At 38.1% G+C, this 22,885-nt stretch overlaps 1 protein-coding gene across 3 annotated transcripts in view; it reads right to left on the reverse strand.

The window, feature by feature from the left end:
- Positions 1-22,885, reverse strand: part of LOC103001871 (zinc finger protein 177-like) — a 33,646-nt gene that overhangs the window by 3,886 nt on the left and 6,875 nt on the right. For 2 of the 3 annotated variants that reach the window (XM_007169016.3, XM_057539690.1), the window contains exons 2-3: positions 18,697-18,779; positions 569-654 (exon numbers count right to left, since the gene is read on the reverse strand). In XM_007169016.3, the coding sequence (XP_007169078.3) occupies positions 569-654; positions 18,697-18,754 (144 nt within the window). In that variant the 5' untranslated portion in view covers positions 18,755-18,779. Of the gene's footprint in view, positions 1-568; positions 655-18,696; positions 18,780-20,738; positions 20,828-22,885 lie in introns of all 3 variants that reach the window. The other variant, XM_057539691.1, reaches the window with a different exon arrangement.

Consider the following 22,885-nt stretch of genomic DNA (forward strand, 5'->3'; position numbering starts at 1 on the left):
CTAACTCTGAACCAGAAAGATGGCGAGTGAGGCTGACAGGACTTGGGAAGGAGACCCAATGTGTAGGAAGCTCAGACATGCTTCAGAGGTCTCATTATTTGACCCAAGACTCAATTCTTGGAAATTTCCACTTTTGTCCTCACTCCCTGGACTATATCATCCAGCAGCTTAGCAGCTTTTCTAACACAGTGGAACTGATATTTCCACAACTAGGTTGTGAGGAATCTGCCAGTCTTATTGAAGATCAAGACTGAGCATACTGCAGAATGAGAAAAATACTTAGAAAATGAATGAATGTCTTTCCTAGTGAAAAAAGTCTTTATTTTCCTTCATGGCACCCAGCAGAATATGCAACTAATACTCACCCTGGAGGATTATCTGGAAAAAAAAAAATTAACAAATGTTGAAGCCTTTCCTAAGGCATCCTCTATCTCCCATTCTGAGAAGCCCAGAGAACTGGGGAAGCCTGAAACCAGCCTGCTTGGGCTGTGAAGCTGTGGGTCATGGGCAAGAGATGTATCCTTTAGGAACAGCAATGCTTTTTTGGAAACAGTAACTTCCCACATACCTGTGACCACGTTGTCAGCGATCCTGCAGCCATTCTTCCTCTTGTGTCTCCCTCCTGGTCAGGCTCCTGGCCTGGAGCATGCAGACCTAGAGAAGAAGAAAGAAGCCATGAGAGTCAAGGCCTGACAGATATTCAACACTTACAGGCCTGGAAGCTTCCTCACACTAGCTTTAACCATGCACACACAAATGCACATATACATACAAACAATACAGTACAGATTTTATCTCCCTATCCAAGAACAGTTAGGAATGGGAATACTGTATGTACTTATTTTTTAAACTTTTCCCTAGACTGAACCACCAAAAATGCCTAGAGTCACTCACAACTCAGGAGCAATGAGCGCTCTAGTGTTAAAATTCCTCAAAATGCCATCTGTCTGTATAAGAAACCAGGACTCCTTTGGTAAATAGCTGAGTCCAATGTGGAACAAGAAATGTTCAAGATGAGCCTGGAACAGCTTATACCAGAAAGCAAGGAACCTACCACACAGGAGAAAACTCAAAAAGGTTCCCACTGGCTTAAGATGGAACAATTTAGTAAAGAATAATGACTACAATCAGTTGAAATATACCAAATGTAAAACAAAGCCATGAGTCTATAGTGTTACTAAAAAAAACCCTCAATGGTCACTACTGGAGGTGGCCAGGATATAATTTTGTTACTCTGAAAATTCGTGAAAAGAGTCAAGCGTGTAGGGCTTCCCTGGTGGCTCAGTGGTTAAGAATCCACCTGCCAATGCAGGGGACGTGGGTTCGAGTCCTGGTCCAGGAAGATCCCACATGCCGCAGAGCAACTAAGCCCGTGTGCCACAACTACTGAGCCTGCACTCTAGAGCCCGCGAGCCACAACTACTGAGCCCACGTGCCACAACTGCTGAAGCCTGCATGCCTAGAGCCCATGCTCCACAACAAGAGAAGCCACTGCAATGAGAAGCCCGCACACCACAAAGCAGAGTAGCCCCTGCTTGCCACAACTAGAGAAAGCCTGCACACAGCAACGAAGACCCAACACAGCCAAAAATAAATAAATAAATAAATAAATAAATTTATTTAAAGAAATGTAATTAAAAAAGAGAATCAAGCATGTATCACCCCGCTCCCTCCTTTATGAACAATATTTTATGATTACCAAATAGTTGCAATAAGGGAAAGCTCTTTATAGAACAATCATAGACACTTTATTAGGAGCTTCATTTATTATGAAGAAAATGCTAGAATCAGAAAGTCACCATTCTGCAACCACTAGTAAATTAATGGACCTAGGCAATGACAGTAAGTGGCTATTAAAATATTAGGTGAAAAGTGAATGGGGATGTTTATTTTCAACTTTTAATTTTGAAAAAATTTCAAACTCAAAAGTTGTGAGAATAGTGTAAATATGATGAACTTCCCTATACTCTTTATCAGTTGTTAAAGTTCTATCACATTTGCTTTCTTTCTCCTCTCTCTGTAGGGGTGTGTGTGTATGTGTGTGTGTGTGTGTGTTGTGTGCGTGTGTGGGGGTGTGGGTGTTTCATCAAGAATGATATTGAGAGGAATCTACTTGAGAGGAAATTGCGGATGTCATGACCCTTTTCTCCTACATTCTTCAGAGTGTCATAGGAACTTAGAACATTCTCTAACACAAACACAATGATTGAAAGCAGGATTTAATATTATCTAACATACAATCCATATGCAGAATTTTACCAACTGGCCCAGTAATGTCCTTTATAGCAGTCACTTTTTAAAATTCCCATCCAGGATCACGCCCTCTAAGTATGTTTCTTTAAATCTTCTTTAATCTGGACCAGTCCCTCAGCCTTTCTTCATCTTCCCAGGTTTGAAAAGTCCAGGCCAGATGTTTTACAGACAGCCTCAGTTTTGGTTCGTCTGTTGTTTTCTCATGATTAGATTCACAAAGTTCATTTTTGGATGACGTATTATGTGATTGATGTTTGTCCTTCTCTGCATCACTTCAGGAGGCTTATGGTGCCAGTCTTGTCTCATTATTGATATTAACTTTGATCATTTGGTTAAGGTGGTATGCAGCATGTTTCCCCATTAAGTTACCCTTTTTTTCTTTTGTAATTAACAAGAAATCTGAAGGAGATAATTTAAGACTAAGTACATGTGCTGGGGAACTTTATAAAGTAAGGTCAAGCTCACACTGGGACCAACTGATAAATCTTAACATCTCAAAAGAGACATCTGGACATCATTAGTTCTGATATGATGTAACAAGAAACAACACCAATTACAAAATATTTTTGCAAAAAAAAAAATCCTAACAAATCCTTTAATTAGCAGTTTATAGAAGGGTAAGAGGAGGAGACAGAGGACATGTTAAATGATATTATATACAGGACATAATCAGACAAATCCAGTTTGGAGGAGAAAGAGGAAGGGAGAACTCTTCCTGATTAAGAGACTTAAGAGGCGTAACAATCCATTGTAGAGTGTGGCCCTTAGATCTTGATTCGAACGACTATAAAAACACATTTGAGATACTTGGGGTTAACAGAACACAGACAGGGTATTAGACGATATTGGTAAAGAGAAAAGCATCCTGGGTTTCAGCACCAAAAAAAAAAAAAAAGAGAGAAAGCAGCCCCTGATATGCAGGAGCTGACCTGGTACTCTCAGCTAGGCCTTGCTGTTGTGATGAGCTGGCCTGAAACTCACAGCAACGTCTGGGTGTTCTCCTGTTCAACACCCAAAACAACAACAAGACAAGGTCACTCTGTGACCATGATATATTGAGACAAAAGCAAGAACACTCTGTAATTGTGTCTGAACATGGACAAAATATAAACATTATTTACACCTCAAAAATGACCAAACACCCCCCTTTTCTGGCTAATATGAGTGACTGCTGCTTGTTTATCAATTATAATTTTAGTCTCAGTATAGTTTTCCCCCTTTGTAGGTAACATTTACTAAGATGCCCAACACAGAATACCCTTGCACCCTACAACATCCAATCCAGAACTCACCCCAAAAGCACCTAATACAAGCCCCAATTCTTTTTTTTATAGGTTAGAAGAATGTGTGGGTTCGTTTGTTTTTTTATATTAAGGCTTTGTAGTTGCATTTACTAAGTTCCTGGTTTCAGCTGGCATCTTAAAAATATATCCCTTTAAGTTATATGATGTTAGGTTCTCAATTGACAAAGGTCAACTAGACATTGACAAAGTCTAAAAACTGCCCAACATTGACAAAGAAATTAGTTTGAAAACTAGAGAATCTGCCTTCAAAAATAGCTATTTCTACCAAAGTGGAAAAAAGGTATTCTTGTTGGATTAAACTACAATTTTATTTTAAATATCACCATCTCTAGGGAAATATCACTATAGCTTGAAAAATCACATTCACTTACAACTCACACTTTTTTTTAAATAAATAAATTTATTTATTTATTTATTTATTTATTTATTTATTTATTTATTGGCTGTGTTGGGTCTTCGTTTCTGTGCAAGGGCTTTCTCCAGTTGCGTGAGCGGGGGCCACTCTTCATCGCAGTGCACGGGCCTCTCACAGTCACGGCCTCTCCCATTGCGGAGCACAGGCTCCAGACGCACAGGCTCAGTAGTTGTGGCTCACGGGCCTAGCCGCTCCGCAGCATGTGGGATCTTCCCAGACCAGGGCACGAACGCGTGTCCCCTGCATTGGCAGGCAGATTCCTAACCACTGCGCCCCCAGGGAAGCCCACAACTCACACTCTTGATCCTTGAAATGACATTTTATAATTCCAATATGTAGTATGCTTCTGAGTCAGTAGTTTTATCCTGGATACCCTTTAAAGCAACCTTTTGAATGTTAAAATGATGTATGACTTTTTATTAAACCTACTAGCCAATTTGCTAGTATTTATATCAAGAGCAATGTTCCCATTTTTTTTAAAAATATTTATTTATTTATTTGGCTGCACCAGGTCTTAGTTGTGGCACGTGGGATCTTCAATCTTCGTTGCAGCATGTGAGATCTAGTTTCCTGACTAGGGATCAAACCCAGGCCCCCTGCATTGGGAGTCTTAGCCACTGGACCACCAGGGAAGTCCCCCCCCCCTTTCTTTTTTAAAAGTAATTTTAAAATTTATTTTAATTGAGATAACAATGATTTATAAAATATAAGTTTCACGTGTTCAAAACCAAATTCCTTAATAAGTCTTTTCTAACACTCTCTTACTGAGATATCCCACAGTTCACCATGGTGTGCATTCTGCCTTGCTGCAGTAAGTAATAAATCCAACTTGTTTAACTCTGTGTGCCCCTGGTGGTCTTTAGCTAAAGACCACTGATAACATCAAGAAATACTGTTAATTTGGGGGTGTGTGATAATGGTGTTGTGATAATGCTAAAAACTTCTGTTAAAAGTTTATTTAAAAAATTTTTTGATTGAAGTATAGTTGATTTACAATGTTGTGTTAGTTTCAGGTGTACAGCAAAGTCATTCAGCTATATATGTGTGTGTATATAAATATATATATATACACACACATATATATATTCTTTTTCAGATTCTTTTCCATAATAGGTTATTACAAGATATTGAATATAGTTCCCTGTGCTATACAGTAGGTCCTTAATTTTTATCTGTTTTATGTATAGTTGTGTGTATCTGTTAATCCCAAACTCCTAATTTATTTAAATTAGGAATTAAATTAAAAGTTTATTTTTATTAAAGAATTGTCTTGTCAACCCTCAGAATGGGAGAAAACATTTGCAAATGAAGCAACTGACAAAGGATTAATCTCCAAAATTTACAAGCAGCTCATGCAGCTCAATATCAAAAAAACAAACAACTTAATCCAAAAATGGGCAGAAGACCTAAATAGACATTTCTCCAAAGAAGATATACAGGTTGCCAACAAACACATGAAAGAATGCTCAACATCACTAATCATTAGAGAAATGCAAATCAAAACTACAATGAGGTATCACCTCACACCAGTCAGAATAGCCATCATCAAAAAATCTACAAACAATAAATGCTGGAGAGGGTGTGGAGAAAAGGGAACCCTCTTGCACTGTTGGTGGGAATGTAAATTGATACAGCCACTATGGAGAACAGTATGGAGGTTCCTTAAAAAACTAAAAATAGAACTACCATATGACAAAGCAATCCCACTACTGGGCATATATCCTGAGAAAACCATAATTCAAATAGAGTCATGTACCACAATGTTCACTGCAGCTCTATTTACAATAGCCAGGACACGGAAGCAAGCTAAGTGTCCATCGACAGATGAATGGATAAAGAAGATGTGGCACATATATACAATGGAATATTACTCAGCCATAAAAAGAAATGAAATGGAGTTATTTGTAGTGAGGTGGATGGACCTAGAGACTGTCATACAGAGTGAAGTAAGTCAGAAAGAGAAAAACAAATACCGTATGCTAACACATATATATGGAATCTAAAAAAAAAAAAAAAAAAAAAGGTTCTGAAGAACCTAGGGGCAGGACAGGAATAAAGACGCAGACGTAGAGAATGGACGTGAAGACACGGGGAGGGGGAAGGGTAAGCTGGGATGAAGTGAGATAGTGGCATGGACTTATATATACTACCAAATGTAAAATAGATAGCTAGTGAGAAGCAGCTGCATAGCACAGGGAGATCAGCTTGGTGCTTTGTGACCACCTAGAGGGGTGGGATATGGAGGGTGGGAGGGAGACACAAGAGGGGGGGGATATGGGGATATATGTATATGTATAGCTGATTCACTTTGTTACAAAGCAGAAACTAACACACCATTTTAAAGCAATTATTCTCCAATAAAGATGTTTTTAAAAAAAAAGAATTGTCTCATAAGTCTCTTGCTCTGTAACAGTTCTCCTTCCTCTTTTGCCCCCAGACTAGGTTAGGCTGGTTGTATCCTTATGATGTCCTTTTCTTTTAGAGATACAACTCAAATTCTGGGTGAAATGACATGACGTTTGATATTTGTTTTAACATGCTCCAGGAAAACAAAACTCAGTTATTATAGTAAGCAAGGGGAAGAATTAAGAATGCAAAATCGTGGTAATCACTGAAGCTGGATAATGGGTACAGGGAGGTTTCATCATAGTACTCTTCACTCCTGAGTATGTTTGAAAATCCATAATTAAAAGTTCTAAAGAAAAGAAAGATAACTTTCCATACAGAAGGAGACAGACAGAAAATGTACGGGTCTAGACCTTGGCATCAGATATAGTAGAAAAAGAAAATCTTACGTTTTAGTCCAAATTCACATTACTTGTGTAATCTAAAATTATTCCCTCAAAAGAATAATTTTATTTAAAGAAGGTTCTAGGTTTCATTAAAGAGGGTCCCCTAGGCAATTAGTGTGAGCAAATGGACCTATCTCTGGAAAACTCAACTTCAAGCCAGGCCTCAAAGGATTCCCACAGATAAAATTCTAAGTAAATTGAGGAAGTCACAGTTAAAAAAATTATGAAACACAAATATATAAAATATATAGTGTACCATGAGTGAGAAGCAGTCAAAACACGGGCAGCAGGAAAAAGAAAGCACAATACTGCAGGTATTAGACTTTTTAGACATTATGTTAAAAAACCCTATATTTAACAGGCTTAAAGAAATTAAGAGAAATTTGGATGAATATGGAATAAGATACGCTAGAAATGATGAAACAGTTTTAAGAAACAAACGTAATTTTTTAGAAATGAAACAGACTCGTTGAAGTTAGAAATTCAATGCAAGGATTAACCACCAGATTAGAACTTTGTTACACCATTTGATGAGAAACTAGCTAGGAATTTCCTAGAATTAGTAAAAGACACTAACCTTTGGATCCAGGAAGCACAATAAATCCCAGGCTGAAAGAATAAAAAGAAATCCACACCTACATTTATTTTCTTCTTTGGTGTTTGATTCCCCCCCCCCCACAATCTTAAAAGTAGCCAGGGAAAAAACCCAGGTCACCTAAAAAGGAAAGACAAACTGATGTCTCACGTCTCAAGAGCAACAAGGTATGTCAGAAGAAAGGACGACACCCTCAGTGTGCTGACAGAAAAATAACTTATCAACTTCGAATTCTAAATCCAGTTAAAATATCTTCTTTAGGTTCAAGGGTGAATTTATGAAATCAAACCCTGAATCTAATCAAGCTTCTGGACTAACTACTTTTAATAGGAAATACAGAGATAAACAAGTTAAATAACACAAAGCAGCAGCAATCAGCTAAATCCATAATGTAGGACAAACGCCTTGATATCTCCAATAAGTCAGTGGATTAAAAAAAAAAAGGAAAAAGGAGGAGGAGGGGATAAAACAAACTTAAGAGATACATATTCAAAAAAACAAGGTGGGTACCCTGTTAAGATCCTGATTTGAACAAACTGTAAAAAGATATTCTGGAGACAACTGGGGAACTTTGGAGTTTGCCAGGTGGGAAAATGCGGTGATGGTTATGTACCAGCCAGAGACGCATGCTTAAGTACCGATGAAAGGACATGATGTCCAGAATCTGCTGTAAAAACACTCCAGAAAAAAGAAAAAGCAGGTGACTAGGCTACCAGCACTGTCCAACTCTTATGTATGTACACTATCTAATACAATAGCCACCATTTACATATGGCTATTGAGCACCTGAAATGAGGCTAGGGTTATTTAAGTAATTTACATTTTAACTTAAATTTGAATAGCCACATATGGCTAGTGTATTAGACAGCTCAGGCCTACGGGATCCAAGAATGGTAAAATATTGATAATTGTGAAAACTGAGTGTTGAAGATATGATTCGCTATATTATTTTCTCTACTTTTGTGTGTGCTTGAAAATTTCCATATGAAAAGCTTAAAGTTTTAAAAGGGGAGTAAAATAAAGACATTTTTAAGTAAAGACCCAAGAGAGCTTACCCATCTAAAGATCATCACTAAAGTAAATTCTCAGTATTCCAGGAAATAGGAATTTGTATGTCTGAAATGTTAAGTGAACTTTGATTATATAAAATAATAATAGCAATATCTAATTTGCGAGATGGAAAAGCAAGCTGGAATGCTACCGAATAATAAAAATATATAAATTGGGAGGGATGTGACTGTAGTCTTATGCTCCTGGTATTCTTCCGTTAGAGAATAAAGGTATTGATTAGCTTTAGACTTTAAGTGTGCATGATAAAATAGCTAGGGCAACTACTGAAGAACACAGTGGGTTTAACTCACAGGCTAGAAGAAAAAATGGAATGAGGAAAAAACTTCAATTATTACAAAGGCAAGAAAAATAAGCAGGGGAAAAAAACAACAAAAGCAAGTAAAATAAGCAGCATGTTGTAAGATAGCAGAAAATGTCTTTATCAATAATCACAATAAATGTACAAATAAAAGGACTGAACTCTATAGTTTAAAAACAAAGACTGCCATGTTAGATTAAGATAAATTTCAGCTCTATGCTGTTTCACGAGATGCCCTAAAAACAAAACAACACAGAAAGACTAAATCTCAAAAATGGAAATGATATACCAGGCAAATATTAACCAAAATAAAGTTTGTTTGGCTAACTTAATTTCACACATTTTTAAGACAAAAGGCACTACAACAGGTAACTATATTAGGATATAAGATTCAATTAATGAGAAAGTATAAAGATTCTGAAGTTGTATACACAAGTAACATAGTTTCATAAAATTTATAAACAGAAGCTAACAGAATTAAAGTAGAAATTGACAAACCTCCATCAGTGTAGGAGACTTTAACACACTATTCTGAGTAATGGATAGATCAGAGGAAAAAAAGAGGATTTGAGGTCTGAATAGTAAAATGAACATCCTTCATCTAAAACACTTATAGACACTACTCTCAATAAATAGAGAATACATATCTTTTTCAAGCATAAGTGGAATGTTTACAAAACTGACCCCACTGCTATACTATAAAGCTAGTCTTAAGTCTTTCAAAGAAGATGTATACAGATATGTTCTCTGACCAAAATGAAATTAAGTTATATATTAATTACAAAAGAAAATTATGTTGAACCATATGAAACTGCCATTTTTATAGGTTAAAAAAAAGGTTGAACGTTAGCAGTTTCACCATAGTTCAATCTAATAGAAAAAAGCCATTGACATCTGGAGTTTACAGAACATTATTACACTTACGAATAACTCATGGGTAAAAGATATAATTAATGAATTAAATTAGAAATTAAAAAGTACATTATTAATACTATGGTTATTGATCAGTGCTAAGTACCAAAACTTGTAGGTTGCAGCTAAAGTGGGCCTTAGGGAAAAAAAATTAGGCTTTATGTACTTATATTAGAAAAAAGTTAAAAATTAGTCTACGTTTCCAATTTAAGAATTTAGGGAATTCCCTGGCAGTCCAGTGGTTAGGACTCAGCACTCTCACTACGAAGGGCCTGGGTTCGATCCCTGGTCAGGGAACTAAGATCCTGCCTGCCACGCGGCATGGCCAAAAAAAAAAGGATTTAGAGGAAAAAAATCTCAAAATAAATTTTAAAAAATTGAAGGAAAGAAAGAATAATATAATGAACTAGAAAACAAAAATCCAGAAAAGATCAAACAAAAAATATTGATTCTTTGAAAACTAATAGGAAAAATCATGCAAGATTATTCAAGAAAAGAAAGAGGGAGAAGGTGCAAAGAAAACTGAAAAGCAAAAAAGAACACAATTATAGATGCTGCAGAGATTAAACATGTAAGATATTGTGAATGACTGTATGCTAATCAAGCTCAGAAGTCACAGGAAATAGCTCAATTCCTAGAGAAATAAGACTAGAAATAACAAACTGAATAGTCCTAAAATAATTATCAAAAATGACCTGGACAGTGAGAGTTGCACAACCTGTGATTGTGATTAATGCCACTGAATTGTATGCTTAAAAATGGTTATAATGGCAAATTTTATATTGTATATATTTTACCACAATTTTAAAAATGTATAAAAGTGGAATAATCTGGGTTGTTGCTGACCCCCTCAGAGAGACTCCAGGTCTCTCCAGCCCAAATAATTCACTGCCCAGATAGATTCTTTAGAAAACAAAACAACAACCAAAAAAGCAAAAACAAAATAAAGAACTAGGCATATAAATTTTTCCCATGAAGAAAACACCAGGCTCAGAGGTTTTATAGATCAGTTCTGCCATTCAAAGAAGAGAGAATTCCAATCTGACTCAAATCTTTCAGGGATTAGACACACTTATGCAAAACTCCAGAAATGTGCACGATCCAAAACGTCATGTGTGCATTTTGATTAATCTATGACAGTACCTTACATAATTACCATGGGGGAAAAGAAGGGGAGGGGATGGACATGCCACTTTTAAGATGACGTCACAAAACAGTTTGCCTTATCAAAGGGATTACCTTGACTAAGTAGATAAAGGAAGAGGAATGTTCCTTGAGATTGGTATAATACTGATATCAAACATGACAGCCATTATAAGAAAACAAAATGATATGCAGGTCTCATTAATAAACATAGATACAAAGAGTCTATAGAAAATAAGTCCAAATCAAATACATCAAAAAATGAGAAAGATAATACATCAGAACCAAGTTGAGTTTATCCCAGGAATGCAAGAGAGGCTTACTAGAAAATCAATTAATATAATTTGTTTCATGAATAGATCAAAGTAGAAAACAGTATGATCATCTCAATAATACAGTAAAAGTGTTTGATAATACCCAACATTGCATAATGATTTAAAAATAATTTTAGCCAACTCTATTAAAAAAACCTCAATTTTTAAAATGGGCAAAATATCGATTTTTCTAAAGAAAATACAATGGCCATTAAGCATATGAAAATATGCTTATTATTAGCCACCAGGAACATGCAAATCAAAACTACAAGATACCACTTGACACTCATTTTGATAGTTATAATCAGAAAGATAAATAACAATTGGTGAGTATGTGGAGAAATCAGAACTCTTATTTGCTGGTGGTAAAGAATAATGGTGCAGCCACTTTAGAAAACAGTTTGGTAGTCCATCAAAATGTTAAATATACGATTATCATATGAATCAGCATTCCACTCCTAGGTATAAACCCAAGAGAAATGAAAACGTAAGTCCACGCAAAAACTTTAACAAGAATGTTCATAACAGCATTATTTACAATAGCCCAAATGTGGAAATAACCCAAATGCCCATCAAATTATGAGTGGATAAATAAAATGTGATGTATCTATACAAAAGAATATTATTTGGCCATTAATAGGAATCAGTACTGACACTTGCTACAGTGTGGATGAACTTTGAAAACATAGTGAAAGAAGCCATTCACAAAAGACAAAATATTGTATGATTCCATTTATATGAAATGTCCAGAATGGACAAGTCTATAAAGACAAGAAATAGATTAGTGAGTGGTAGCCTGGGCCTGGAGGGTAGGGAAGAATGGGGAGTGAGTGCTAATGAGTATGGGATTTATTTCTGGGATGATGAAAATTTTCTAAAATTAGATTGTGGTGATGGTTGTACAACTCTGGGAATATACTAAAATTCACTGAATTGTACATTTTAGTTACATGTTAATTATAGTAAACGAGGAAAAGAGGAATAGAAGGAAATGTCTTTAAACCTGAAAATGTATCGAAAACATAGAGCAAACATTTCTATTTACTAGATACAAGCTGAAGGCCTTTAAGACACAGAAAAAGAAGTGGCTCCTTCTACTAATCATGATATAGACAGTGCAGTAAGTTGGGGAGAGCGGAAAAGGATGGGGAGACATGATAGGTTGGAGGACTGTAAAGGAAGAATAAACCTGTCATTCATGGATGATATGTAAACATCCAAAAGCATCTATAGGTTAAGATTATTTGAAAACTAAGAGAGGTGTGCAGCTTGCTGGATGCAAAATACACGTTCTGAGCGCTCAAAATAGAACGGGGGCAGTTGGCAATACCTAGGAATATTACACATGACCCGACAACTTTAGTTCTAAAAATCGACCTTAAAGTCCTAAGTACAGAAATATGAAGAAACATGCACAAGCCTATTCAGATGGGAACAACTCAATCGTCCACCAATAGGGGACTAGGCTGCTTCCACACACTAGAGAACTGTAAGCCAGTTGAAAGAAAAAAAGGGCAGATCTCAGTGAACTGATGAGTACTTCAAAAAATGTCATAACGGAAGAAAATGAGGTACAAGAAAGGGCATCTTCTTAAGGAAAAGTAAAGTCTGACTTGGGGAGGCCTTTTAAAGAGGGGAGGACAGGCGATGGAGAAAAGACCCTGCTGACGCGCCCTGCCTTTATTTCCAGACCCTCCTCCTCCCGGGGACAGACCGCCGAAGCAGTCGTTCGGGAGACGGGAAGAAGCCGCGGCCCCAGCAGGCGCGAATGGAGCGGGTTGGTGCTCGGAGGACAAGCGGGGCGTCCTGAGGCCCCGGGCGGGAAGTCGCGCGTGAAGCCCGGCAGGAGGCGCCGCGGTCCGGGAGCAGCTGGCGCCGTAAACCTTACCCTTGACCCCTCCCCACTATCAAACGGCCCTTCCAGACTCGTGGTCGGAACCTGGATTTGGGCCCAGCCGGATCGGACGCCAACGTTTATGGAAACGGGTAAGATGCGCGAAGCAGCTATTGAGGACCAAGCCGCCAGCGGACGCGCACCTCCGCTTTGGGTCCCGGGCCTGAGGCTCCCGCCTCCAGTAGTTCAGTACCCCCCGGAACTCCGACGGGGGAGCGGGGCTGGGAGGCGGGCCCGGAGAGAGTGTCTGAGGCCTGGCCAGGGAGCCTGGGCACAGAGTTGAGGCGAAGTGCAGGCAAGTTTATTTTAAGCGAAGGAGGCTTATCAAGTAGAGTAACTTACTCTTGATTGCACATTTAAGTAAAATGGTGCGCAGGCACTTGAGCTCGGGTCTTTGACTCCATATGGTCTCCTCGATGGAAAAAGTAGAGGTCCCCAAGGTTTTGAAAAGGAGACTGAGCAGTCAGAAGGGAAAAGGAGTCCAAACTTCACTACTCAGCCATTATGGATTCTCTTGCGGGGTCACTGCCCCTCCCCTCTTCCTAACCAAAGCAAGCCCCCCAGAAGTCAGAGAACTTTTTTGTCCGGACTCCAATTTAAACAATGATTATCCTGGTATTAAAAACAAAAAACAGTCTCGATCAGCACTTTAAGCTACCTGCCAAGAAATGGATTTTATCAGGGCCAAAGAGGGCTGATTCTTAAATATGCATAACCAGAACCCATGATTTAAAACGGAAATCTGGTAGTAGAGAAAAGACGGATTTTAAGGTGCTTTGGGGTTGTTGTTACTACAGTTAGACAGCGCAAAATAAGGATTTTAAAAATTTCAATAGCTTCCTCTCTGTGCCTTTTCTAGACACCCCCATGAATAAAACATCTGCCTAGACATAAACTTAATCATTAGGAGGGTCCTTATTATTTAATGGAATCACCCATATCTGGAGATCTGTATTTAAAAGCTCAACCCCTCGCGGCTGACCATGCCTCTCAGGCAGATCGGCTCCATAAAATATCTGCCCATGTACAGAAGGGCCCAGAAATCTTAGGCACTTAATTACTAATATTAAAGACTAGGAGCATGTGTTTAAACCGGAAAAATATTAATCTATATTCCATTCCAAAAATATTTTAAGGAGGCTAGGTTCTTTCACCACATAATGAGCACAGCCTGACAAGGCAGTATCATGTGAACTGTGGACTCCAGGCTTTGCTCAAGCAACAAAAGCATGGTGTTTTGAGGCAGAAGTAAAGTGCCCACTAGCCTTTCTCAGCTCCACTGTAAACACATGGGGGTTAGCGTCCCCAACCCTCTTCAAAGTCAAAAACACCAGTACAACTTAACAGTTGGTCCTCTGGGTTCTGTACCTGCAAATACAACCAGCTATGAATGGTGTAATGCTGTAGTACATCCATTGAAAAAAATCTACGTATGAATGGACCCATGCAGTTCAAAATCTTGTTGTTCAAGGGTCAACTGTAATGACGTATATCCATTAGAGTATCATACAGGGTATTTTTCACTGCCCTAAAAATCCTCTGTGCTTTGCTTATACATTCCACCCATCACTCTCACCAATCCCTGGCAACCACTGATCTCCACAGTTTTGCCTTTTCCAGAATGTCATATAGTTGGAATCATACAGTATGTAATCTTTCCAGATTGGCTTCTTTCACTTAGTAATATGCATTACTTAGTATATGCATTAAGGTTCTTCCATGTCTTTTCATGGCCTGATAGTTCATTCATTTTAAGCACTGGATAATATTGTTTGGATGTGCCAGTTTATCCATTCACCTTCTGAAGGGACATCTTGACTACTTCCAAGTTTGGGCAATTATAAATAAAACTACTATAAACATTCATGTGCAAAGAAACAAAAACCCCCCAAAGCATGCATGTACTGGTTTTTGTGTGGACATAAGTTTTCAACTTACTTGGGTAAATGTCAAGGAGTGTGAATACTGTACCGCTCAGTAGGACTATGTTTAATTTTGTAAGAAACCACCAAATTGTATCCCAAAGTGGCTGTACAATTTTGTATTCCCACCAGCAATGAAATGAAATTTCCTGTTGCTCTATATCTTCACCAACATTTATCATTATCAGTGTTCCAGATTTTGGCCATTCTCATAGATTCATAGATTTGTAGTGGTCTCTTTTCTTCTGATGATATATCATGTGGACCATCTTTTCAAATGCTTATTTGCTATCTGCGTATCTTCCTTGGTAAGGTGTCTATTAAGGTCTTAATCCATTTTTAATCAGCTGTTTATTTTCTTATTGCTGAGTCTTAAGAGTCCTTTATCAGTTGTGTCTTTTGCAAATATTTTCTCTCAATTTGTGCTTGTCTTCTCACTCTCTCGACAGTGCCTTTTTTAGAGAAGTTTTTAATTTTAATAATGTCCAGTTTATCAATTATTTCTTTTATGGATCATGTCTTCCATGTCATATTTTAAAAAGTATTGCCACACCCAAGGTCTTCTAGGTTTTCTTCTATGTTATCTTCAAGGAGTTTTATAGTTGTGTGTTTAACACTTAGGGCTGCAATGCATTTTGAGTTAATTTTTGTGACGAGTGCAAGGTCTCTGTCTAGATTTATTCTTTTGCATGTGGGTGTCTGGTTGTTCCAGCACCATCTGTTGAAAAGAGTTATATTTACTACATTCCATTTCCTTTTCTCCTCTGTCAAAGATCAGTTGACCATATTTATGCTCAACATCATTAGTCTTTAAAAGTATGGGTCTACCTTGAAAAAAAAACGCACACAGAAAGGCAACTCATTTAAATAAAAATTTACTTGGTTTTCTTTTCCAGTATCAATTTTCTTGTATGCAGTAAGTGAAAACATGTACTCCAAAACTTTCCCAAGGTCTTATTTAAAAACCTCTTTGTGGGGCTTCCCTGGTGGCGCAGTGGTTGAGAATCTGCCTGCTAATGCAGGGGACACGGGTTCGAGCCCTGGTCTGGGAAGATCCCACGTGCCGCGGAGCGGCTGGGCCCGTGAGCCACAACTACTGAGCCTGCGCGTCTGGAGCCTGTGCCCCGCAACGGGAGGGGCCGTGATAGTGAAAGGCCCGCGCACCGCGATGAAGAGCGGTCTCCGCACCGCGATGAAGAGTGGCCCCCGCTTGCCGCAACTAGAGAAAACCCTCGCACGAACCGAAGACCCAACACAGCCAAAAATAAATAAATAAATAAATAAATAAATAAATAAATAAATAAATAAATAAAGTAGCTATAAAAAAAATTAAAAAAAATAAAAAAATAAAAACCTCTTTGTAACAAAGGTTTTTCATTTAAAAAAAAAAAACTTTTTAGAATTTTTATTTATAAAAATATATAAAAGATATTCATTGAAAACATTCTAATTGTTTTTACATTCATACATAATCTCTCCAGTGTGAATTTTACAATAAATTAACACAGCCTTTTCCACACTCCCTATATTTATAATTTATGGTTCTTCTCCAGTGTGAATCATGTTTCCTAATGACAAAGAACAATCAAAGGCTTTCCTATATCCCTTTCACTCAGGGGATTTCTCATTATGTGTGATTTCATACTTTCCCAAAACAGACAAAAAAAACTAAAAAAAATCCTATACTTTTTACATTAGTAAGATTTTCACACCTGTGAACTCACAGCTGAATATTAAAGTATAAGGCAGAGCAAAAGGCTTCCCACATTCCTTACAATAAGGTTATCTCCACTATGAATTAGTACATGTTCAGTAAGTGTGAAAGTATCAAAGGCTTTCCCACACTCTTTACAAGCATACGTTCTCTCTCAAGTGTGAAAGTGTATACATTCAGAAAGGCATGAAGTATTACTAAAGGTTTTCCCATATTCCTCATATATATGGCTTCTCCCCACTGTGAGATCTTAAATGTTGAATAAGACATGTGGATCTAGTAAAGGATTTCCCACATTCCTTACATTCAAAAGGTTGTTCACCAGTGTGAGTTCTCATGTGTACTGTAAGGCCTGATGAAATAGTGAAGGCTTTCCCACATTTTTTACATTTATACACTTCTCTCCAGTATGTGTTTCTTTTATGTTGACTAAAGTATGAGGATTATCTAAATGCTTTACCACATTCCTTACATTCAAAAGGTCTTTCTGTGCACTCTTCATTTCTTAAATTTTTTAAAATTTAATTATTTATTTTTGGCTATGCCAGCATATGTGGGATCTTAGTTCCCCAACCTGGAATAGAACCCGTGCCCCCTGCACTGGAAGCGTAGTCTTAACCACTGGACCACCAGGGAAGTCCCTACACCATACATTCTTAAATGTCAAATAAGAAATGAGAATCAAATAAAGGCTTTCCCACAGTGCTTATAAGGTTTTACCCCAGGGTGAGTTTCCAGGTGCCTTTTAAAGCAAGATGAAATACTAAATATTTTCCCACATTCCTTAAAATGATAAGGCATCTCACCAGTGTGAATTTTTCATATGTACAGTAAGGTATGAGGAACTAGCAAAGGCTTTTCCACATTCCTTACATTTATAAGGTTTTTCTCCAGTTTGAATTCGCATGTGAATACTGTTTTGAGAAAAGTAAACTCTGGGCTGCACTCCTTACAAACACAGTGTTTCTAGTATAAAATCTTATATGCTTAGCAAGATCTGGGGAATAAGAAAAGGCTTTTTCAAGTTTCTTACATTCTTAAATGTTGAATAACATGAAGATTGAGTGAAAGTCTTCCCACATCCTTTACACTCATAGGGTATTTCTCTAGTGAGTTCGCATATGTACAAAAAGGTTTGTAGAATGAGAAAGAGCTTTCCTACGTTCTTTAAAAGCATACGTCCTCTCTCCACCATGAATTCTTATACATTCCTTAAGGTATGAGGAAGAAGGTAAGCCTTTCTTACAGTCAGCGCATTTACAGGGTTCTCTTGAGTGTAAGTTTTCTTGTGAACCAGGTGTAAATTTTGGTTGAAGGCTGTTTCACACCGATTATACTCAGAAGCATTCTCTCCAGAATGGGTTTTCTTGTGTAGATCAAGGGCACAGTTTTTTATGAAGGCATTTTCACACTGATAACACTCACAAGTTTTCTTTCTAATATAAGTTTTCCTTTGAGCCTTAAGGCATGAGTGTTCACTCAAGGCTTCTTCACAATGGTTAAAATTGATTTCTCTCCAATGTAGTTTCTCTCCTGTCGATGAAGAGATTAATGATGACTTAAAAAGTTTTCCAACCTTGTTATATTCAGAGATTTTCCCCTCTGCCTTGAATTCTGCTTTTCTATACAAGAAACAAATTAGTATGGTTGAAGTTTTTTATTTGTTTTTGTTTTTCTTCCATTTTCACTGCAATGCATGGTTCCAGACCCTCAGTGCTTTCAAGCAGAATGAAGTTATCATTCTACTAGAAAGTTTTGTTGTATTCTTTACTTTCACAGGGATTTTTATAGAGTTTAGCTGATAATTGATCAAGATGAAATTATTTATCAAAACTTCATCTGAATGACATACATGGGAATATTCAGCTGAGTGAATCTGTGTGAAGAAATATATCGTGAGGGGTGTTTAAAGTTTTTGCCAAATTCACAATGCCCAGAGACTATGAAAAACAGGTGAATGACACTAGTCTCAAGTATCTGTCATAGTTATCGTGCTGCTTTCCTATCTTATGGAACTACTAATCTTCCACTAGTGTGGAAAGCAAGGAATTATATCCTGTGAATCTTACCATTTCCACCACACTGGATTTTTTCCCATCCAAAATATTCCACTGAGGTGATGACCATCTGGCATTAAGACAAATCTCCCAATCTGAAATGAGATTTAAAAAAATTATGTTCTTGGAGAAATAAATGGAAGGAAGATGTTAAAAATGAAGGCCAATGTGTATTTACTTTCAAACATTGACTTAAGATATATTTTAAAACAAAAAGAAAGGGGCTTCCCTGGTGGTGCGGTTGTTAAGAATCCGCCTGCCAATGCAGGAGACACGGGTTTGAACCCTGGTCCGGGAAGATCCCACATGCCGCAAAGCAACTAAGCCCGTGCGCCACAACCACTGAACCTGCGCTCTAGAGCCTTCGAGCCACAGCTACTGAAGCCCACGCACCTAGAGCCCGTGCTCTGCAACAAGAGAAGCCACCGCAATGAGAAGCCCGTGCACCACAGCAAAGAGTAGCCCCCACTCGCCGCGACTAGAGAAAGCCCACACACAGCAACGAAGACCCAACGGAGCCAAAAATAAATAAATAAATTTATTTAAAAAAAAAAAAAAAAGAAGAGATAAGAAGTTTGGCTGGACTAAGAGTTTGTCATGATAAGGTGCTGTGGTCAAATTGGTAGGTGATTTACTAAGAAATGATTCTATAAATGTTGAGACTGATAATGAACAGAAAGCAGCATAACCAGGAAAACAACATTGAAAGGAAATGGATAAAGAGCTTAATGCAAATGCAAAATTTAAAGGAAAAAAATGGGACAGATCCTACTGTCAAGCCAAAAGGAAGTTTAAGAAGGTGAATGAAAAGTTGAAAAGAAAGGGAAGTGTGAGGTACCCAAGGAACCTCAGAAACCAAATGACCTCAGCATCCTTAGAAAAAAAATTCTTCAAAAGCCTCCTGTTTAACATTTCCAAATGGACTGCAGCTCTCATGGATTACAGCTGTTTCTCATAAAGAATCACATCTGCCTTCTCCCTCACTTGGAAAACTCTTCCATTTTCTTCAGCTTTCCTCTTTGTTCCACCTGAAAGATCAGACCAGGTCTGCATAGCTGGTGCCCTGCTCTCAGAGAAAGATGCCTGATGTAAGAAGAACATGCAAGGGATGACAAATACTTCCATAAATAAGGGGCCAAGACTCTGCTCTTCAGAGATACCAAATACTGTCAGGTATAACTTGAGAAGCAACAAAATTGTTCATGTCAACTTTATCAAACCAGTAAATTTTCAAATAAAACTAAAATGCAAACACACACATACTCTTCTCTCTCTCTCTCTCATTGTGCACCAAAAGGGTTGTCAGTCTTTTGCCTAAAACCCAAGCTCAAGCTTATATACATAATTTTGAAGGCCTAAGCCTTTTATCCTAGAAAAATTAAAGCCAATACAATGAACAGATCTTCATTTTTAAGAGGAACAACCTGGCATCAGGCAATTGCCATCTCCATCAATGTTCCCTGGAGAAAGAGGAAGGGAGACTCAAAGCCTAGACAGGTTTTATGTTCTTCCATAATCAACCCCAGGGCTTGATGGTCCTCAAGCCCCTTCTCCTCTCTACCTGGATGTATTCATGGTGACCTCATCCAATTACGTAGCTTTAAGAGCACCTCTCTCACCTAACTGAACGTATCTCACCACAACTAGATTGTGACCTCTTCTGGTCTTATTTTTCTCTGTGGACAGCTTAGCCATAGTCCTGAGCACATTACAGACACAGTAAATGCTGGTAAATGAATTATTCCTCCAGTGACAGTACAAATTCTCAGAAGCACATGTTGGCTCCCTGTCTATCAGAGCAAAATGAGAGCACACAATCAGCATGGATGAATTGGACTGAATTAGTAAATACTGGAATGAATTAGTAAATACTGGAGTGATAGTATCATTCTCCTGTGTAAATGAAAGGCCCTAAGACCTGAGGAAATTTAACTGGGGACTCAGTCCCTAAGCAGGCCCCATTTGAAACAGAAGCTCTGTTTCACTAGTAGGAAACATATCCACCTGGTAGGAAGAAGCATGCACTTTTATAAAAGAATAGATTTCCTACTGACCTGAAAATAATTTGTCAGACACCCAGTCACAATCCTTTCCCCTTCTGACTTCTCCTCATGAAAAGAGAAAAAGTCTTGAGAAAGACAACCTTGAGGAGAAGAAACAAAACCTGAGAATCCAGGCTGCCCACAGTTTCCATACTCACAAGCCTGGCAGCCACTCCACACTAATTCTAAATGAACACACACACACACACACACACACACACACACACACACACACACACACACTGCTGCCATAAAATGCCCTATAGCCCGCCTCATCTGAAGTCAGAAATGGGATTTGGGGCTTTGATAAACAAGAAGAAGAGTTTAATAATCTAATCTCATTTTACAGATAAAGAAATTAAAGTCCAGAGAAGTAAAACTGTTGGGGGTTTTTTTTTTTTGGCTAACAATAACAACTCACCATGTGATTAAGCAGAACCTCTCCTACAAAAATAGGCATACTTACCCCTCTTTCCCAAGTCCCAGGATTTAGACAAAAGGATATTGTTATATACTTAAACCCCCTTCTAGACAGCCCAGAAGCAGGACTGCATAGACCCAGACCACAAGACAGGCTGCTCACAGGCCAGTTAAAGCATGGTCTCTGAAAGGAGCATCAACAAGGACTTAACCACAAGGGAAAAGGTCAATGGCTGGCATCCTGTGAATCTGTTAATGAAATCTGCCTTAACATGTCTTATTCCCAAAGTCTCTTCAAGACAGTTTCTGAATTTAATGGGTAAGTTAATCTCAATTCCTCTTGATTAAGTAGGAATCTTGCCTCATACCATCAATCTTTATGCAGGAGGCATTACTCATCTGTCATCAAGCATCATTCATTAGCCATCTCTCTGTAGAAGATGGAAGTTATATTAAGTGAAAGTCATTAGAAACTGTAGACCACATGAATATAAATAATAATTGCCGTTTACTGAGTACTCATTATGTGCCAGAAACAGTGGAAGCTCGTATGATTATCAACATAGTTATTACTGTCATTCAATAGTTGAGGCAACTTATGTTCAAACAGGAGTAGTAATTGGCCCAAGATCATCAATTAAGAAGTGGTGAGCCAGAGTCTGAATGCAGGTTACTCTGTCTCAAAAGCCTGAACTCCTGAGGTTACTGTTATTCTCCAATATGAGAATTTACCTTCAATTAAAAAAAAATGCAATTATCTGTTAAGCACAATAAAACAAGGTATGCTTGTACATTATAAACTGTAATTGCTGTCAACATACTTTCTTGGAAACAGACATTCTCACAGACCTTGAGCCTGCGACCCTCCATAACCACTTGTCCATTAAACTTTGGGTCATGGAAACAATACCCCATAAACTCAGCATGACTGCTGAGGCCTCCTTACGAGAGGAGGGAACCAAATCTGGGCCCTTTGATATATTCCACCTTCAGGAGGGGTGGCCTCCCCTGTCTCTTGCCAGATGCCATGGTGCTGGAGGATGTCACCCCTCCCCCAGACCCTTGACTACCTAGGAAGCCCCCTGGGATTAACTGAGTAAATAGCAATGAGAATTGGAGGACTATACAAATGGCACTGTTAACCATCATATGTGATGGAGCCTGATGGAATGTTGCTGCTTTCCATCCCTTAGCCATGATGTCCCTAAATAAAGGATGGGACCCAAGAAGCAACACACTTGGTCAAACTTCAGGCAGTCATCTCAGCACTGGATGCCCTAGCCAACAAATGGTCCCATCATCACATTTATTATAAACTGTTGGGCTATTATCTAAAAATTGTCCTATTTCATGGTACAGAACTCTGGCACTCTCTTGCCTCACAGGCACCGAAAATATAAATCAAAATCACATGTCTTTACATATAACTAACACTACAATACAAGGCCTTGCCAGGATGCTCCTTATTCCCTTTGGAGTTACAGCCATTACTGCTAGTAACAAAGACACGCATTTCACTGCTTAGAATACACAAGGTTGGGCTCTCGGAAAAGGCATTCATAGAACTTTCATGACCCCAATAACTGGTTTAACTGAGATGCTTAATAGTCTCCTGAACAATTCCTATTCATTAAATTCCAGTCCAACAAATAAACCTGAAAAGGTCTCTATTTTGCCCCAAACCTTAACCTGTATTTATAATTTTTTTTTATCTTGCCCTATCCCATAAGGGCTGGAGG

Source organism: Balaenoptera acutorostrata, chromosome 2 (genome assembly GCF_949987535.1).
Source record: "Balaenoptera acutorostrata chromosome 2, mBalAcu1.1, whole genome shotgun sequence".
NCBI lineage: Eukaryota > Metazoa > Chordata > Mammalia > Artiodactyla > Balaenopteridae > Balaenoptera > Balaenoptera acutorostrata.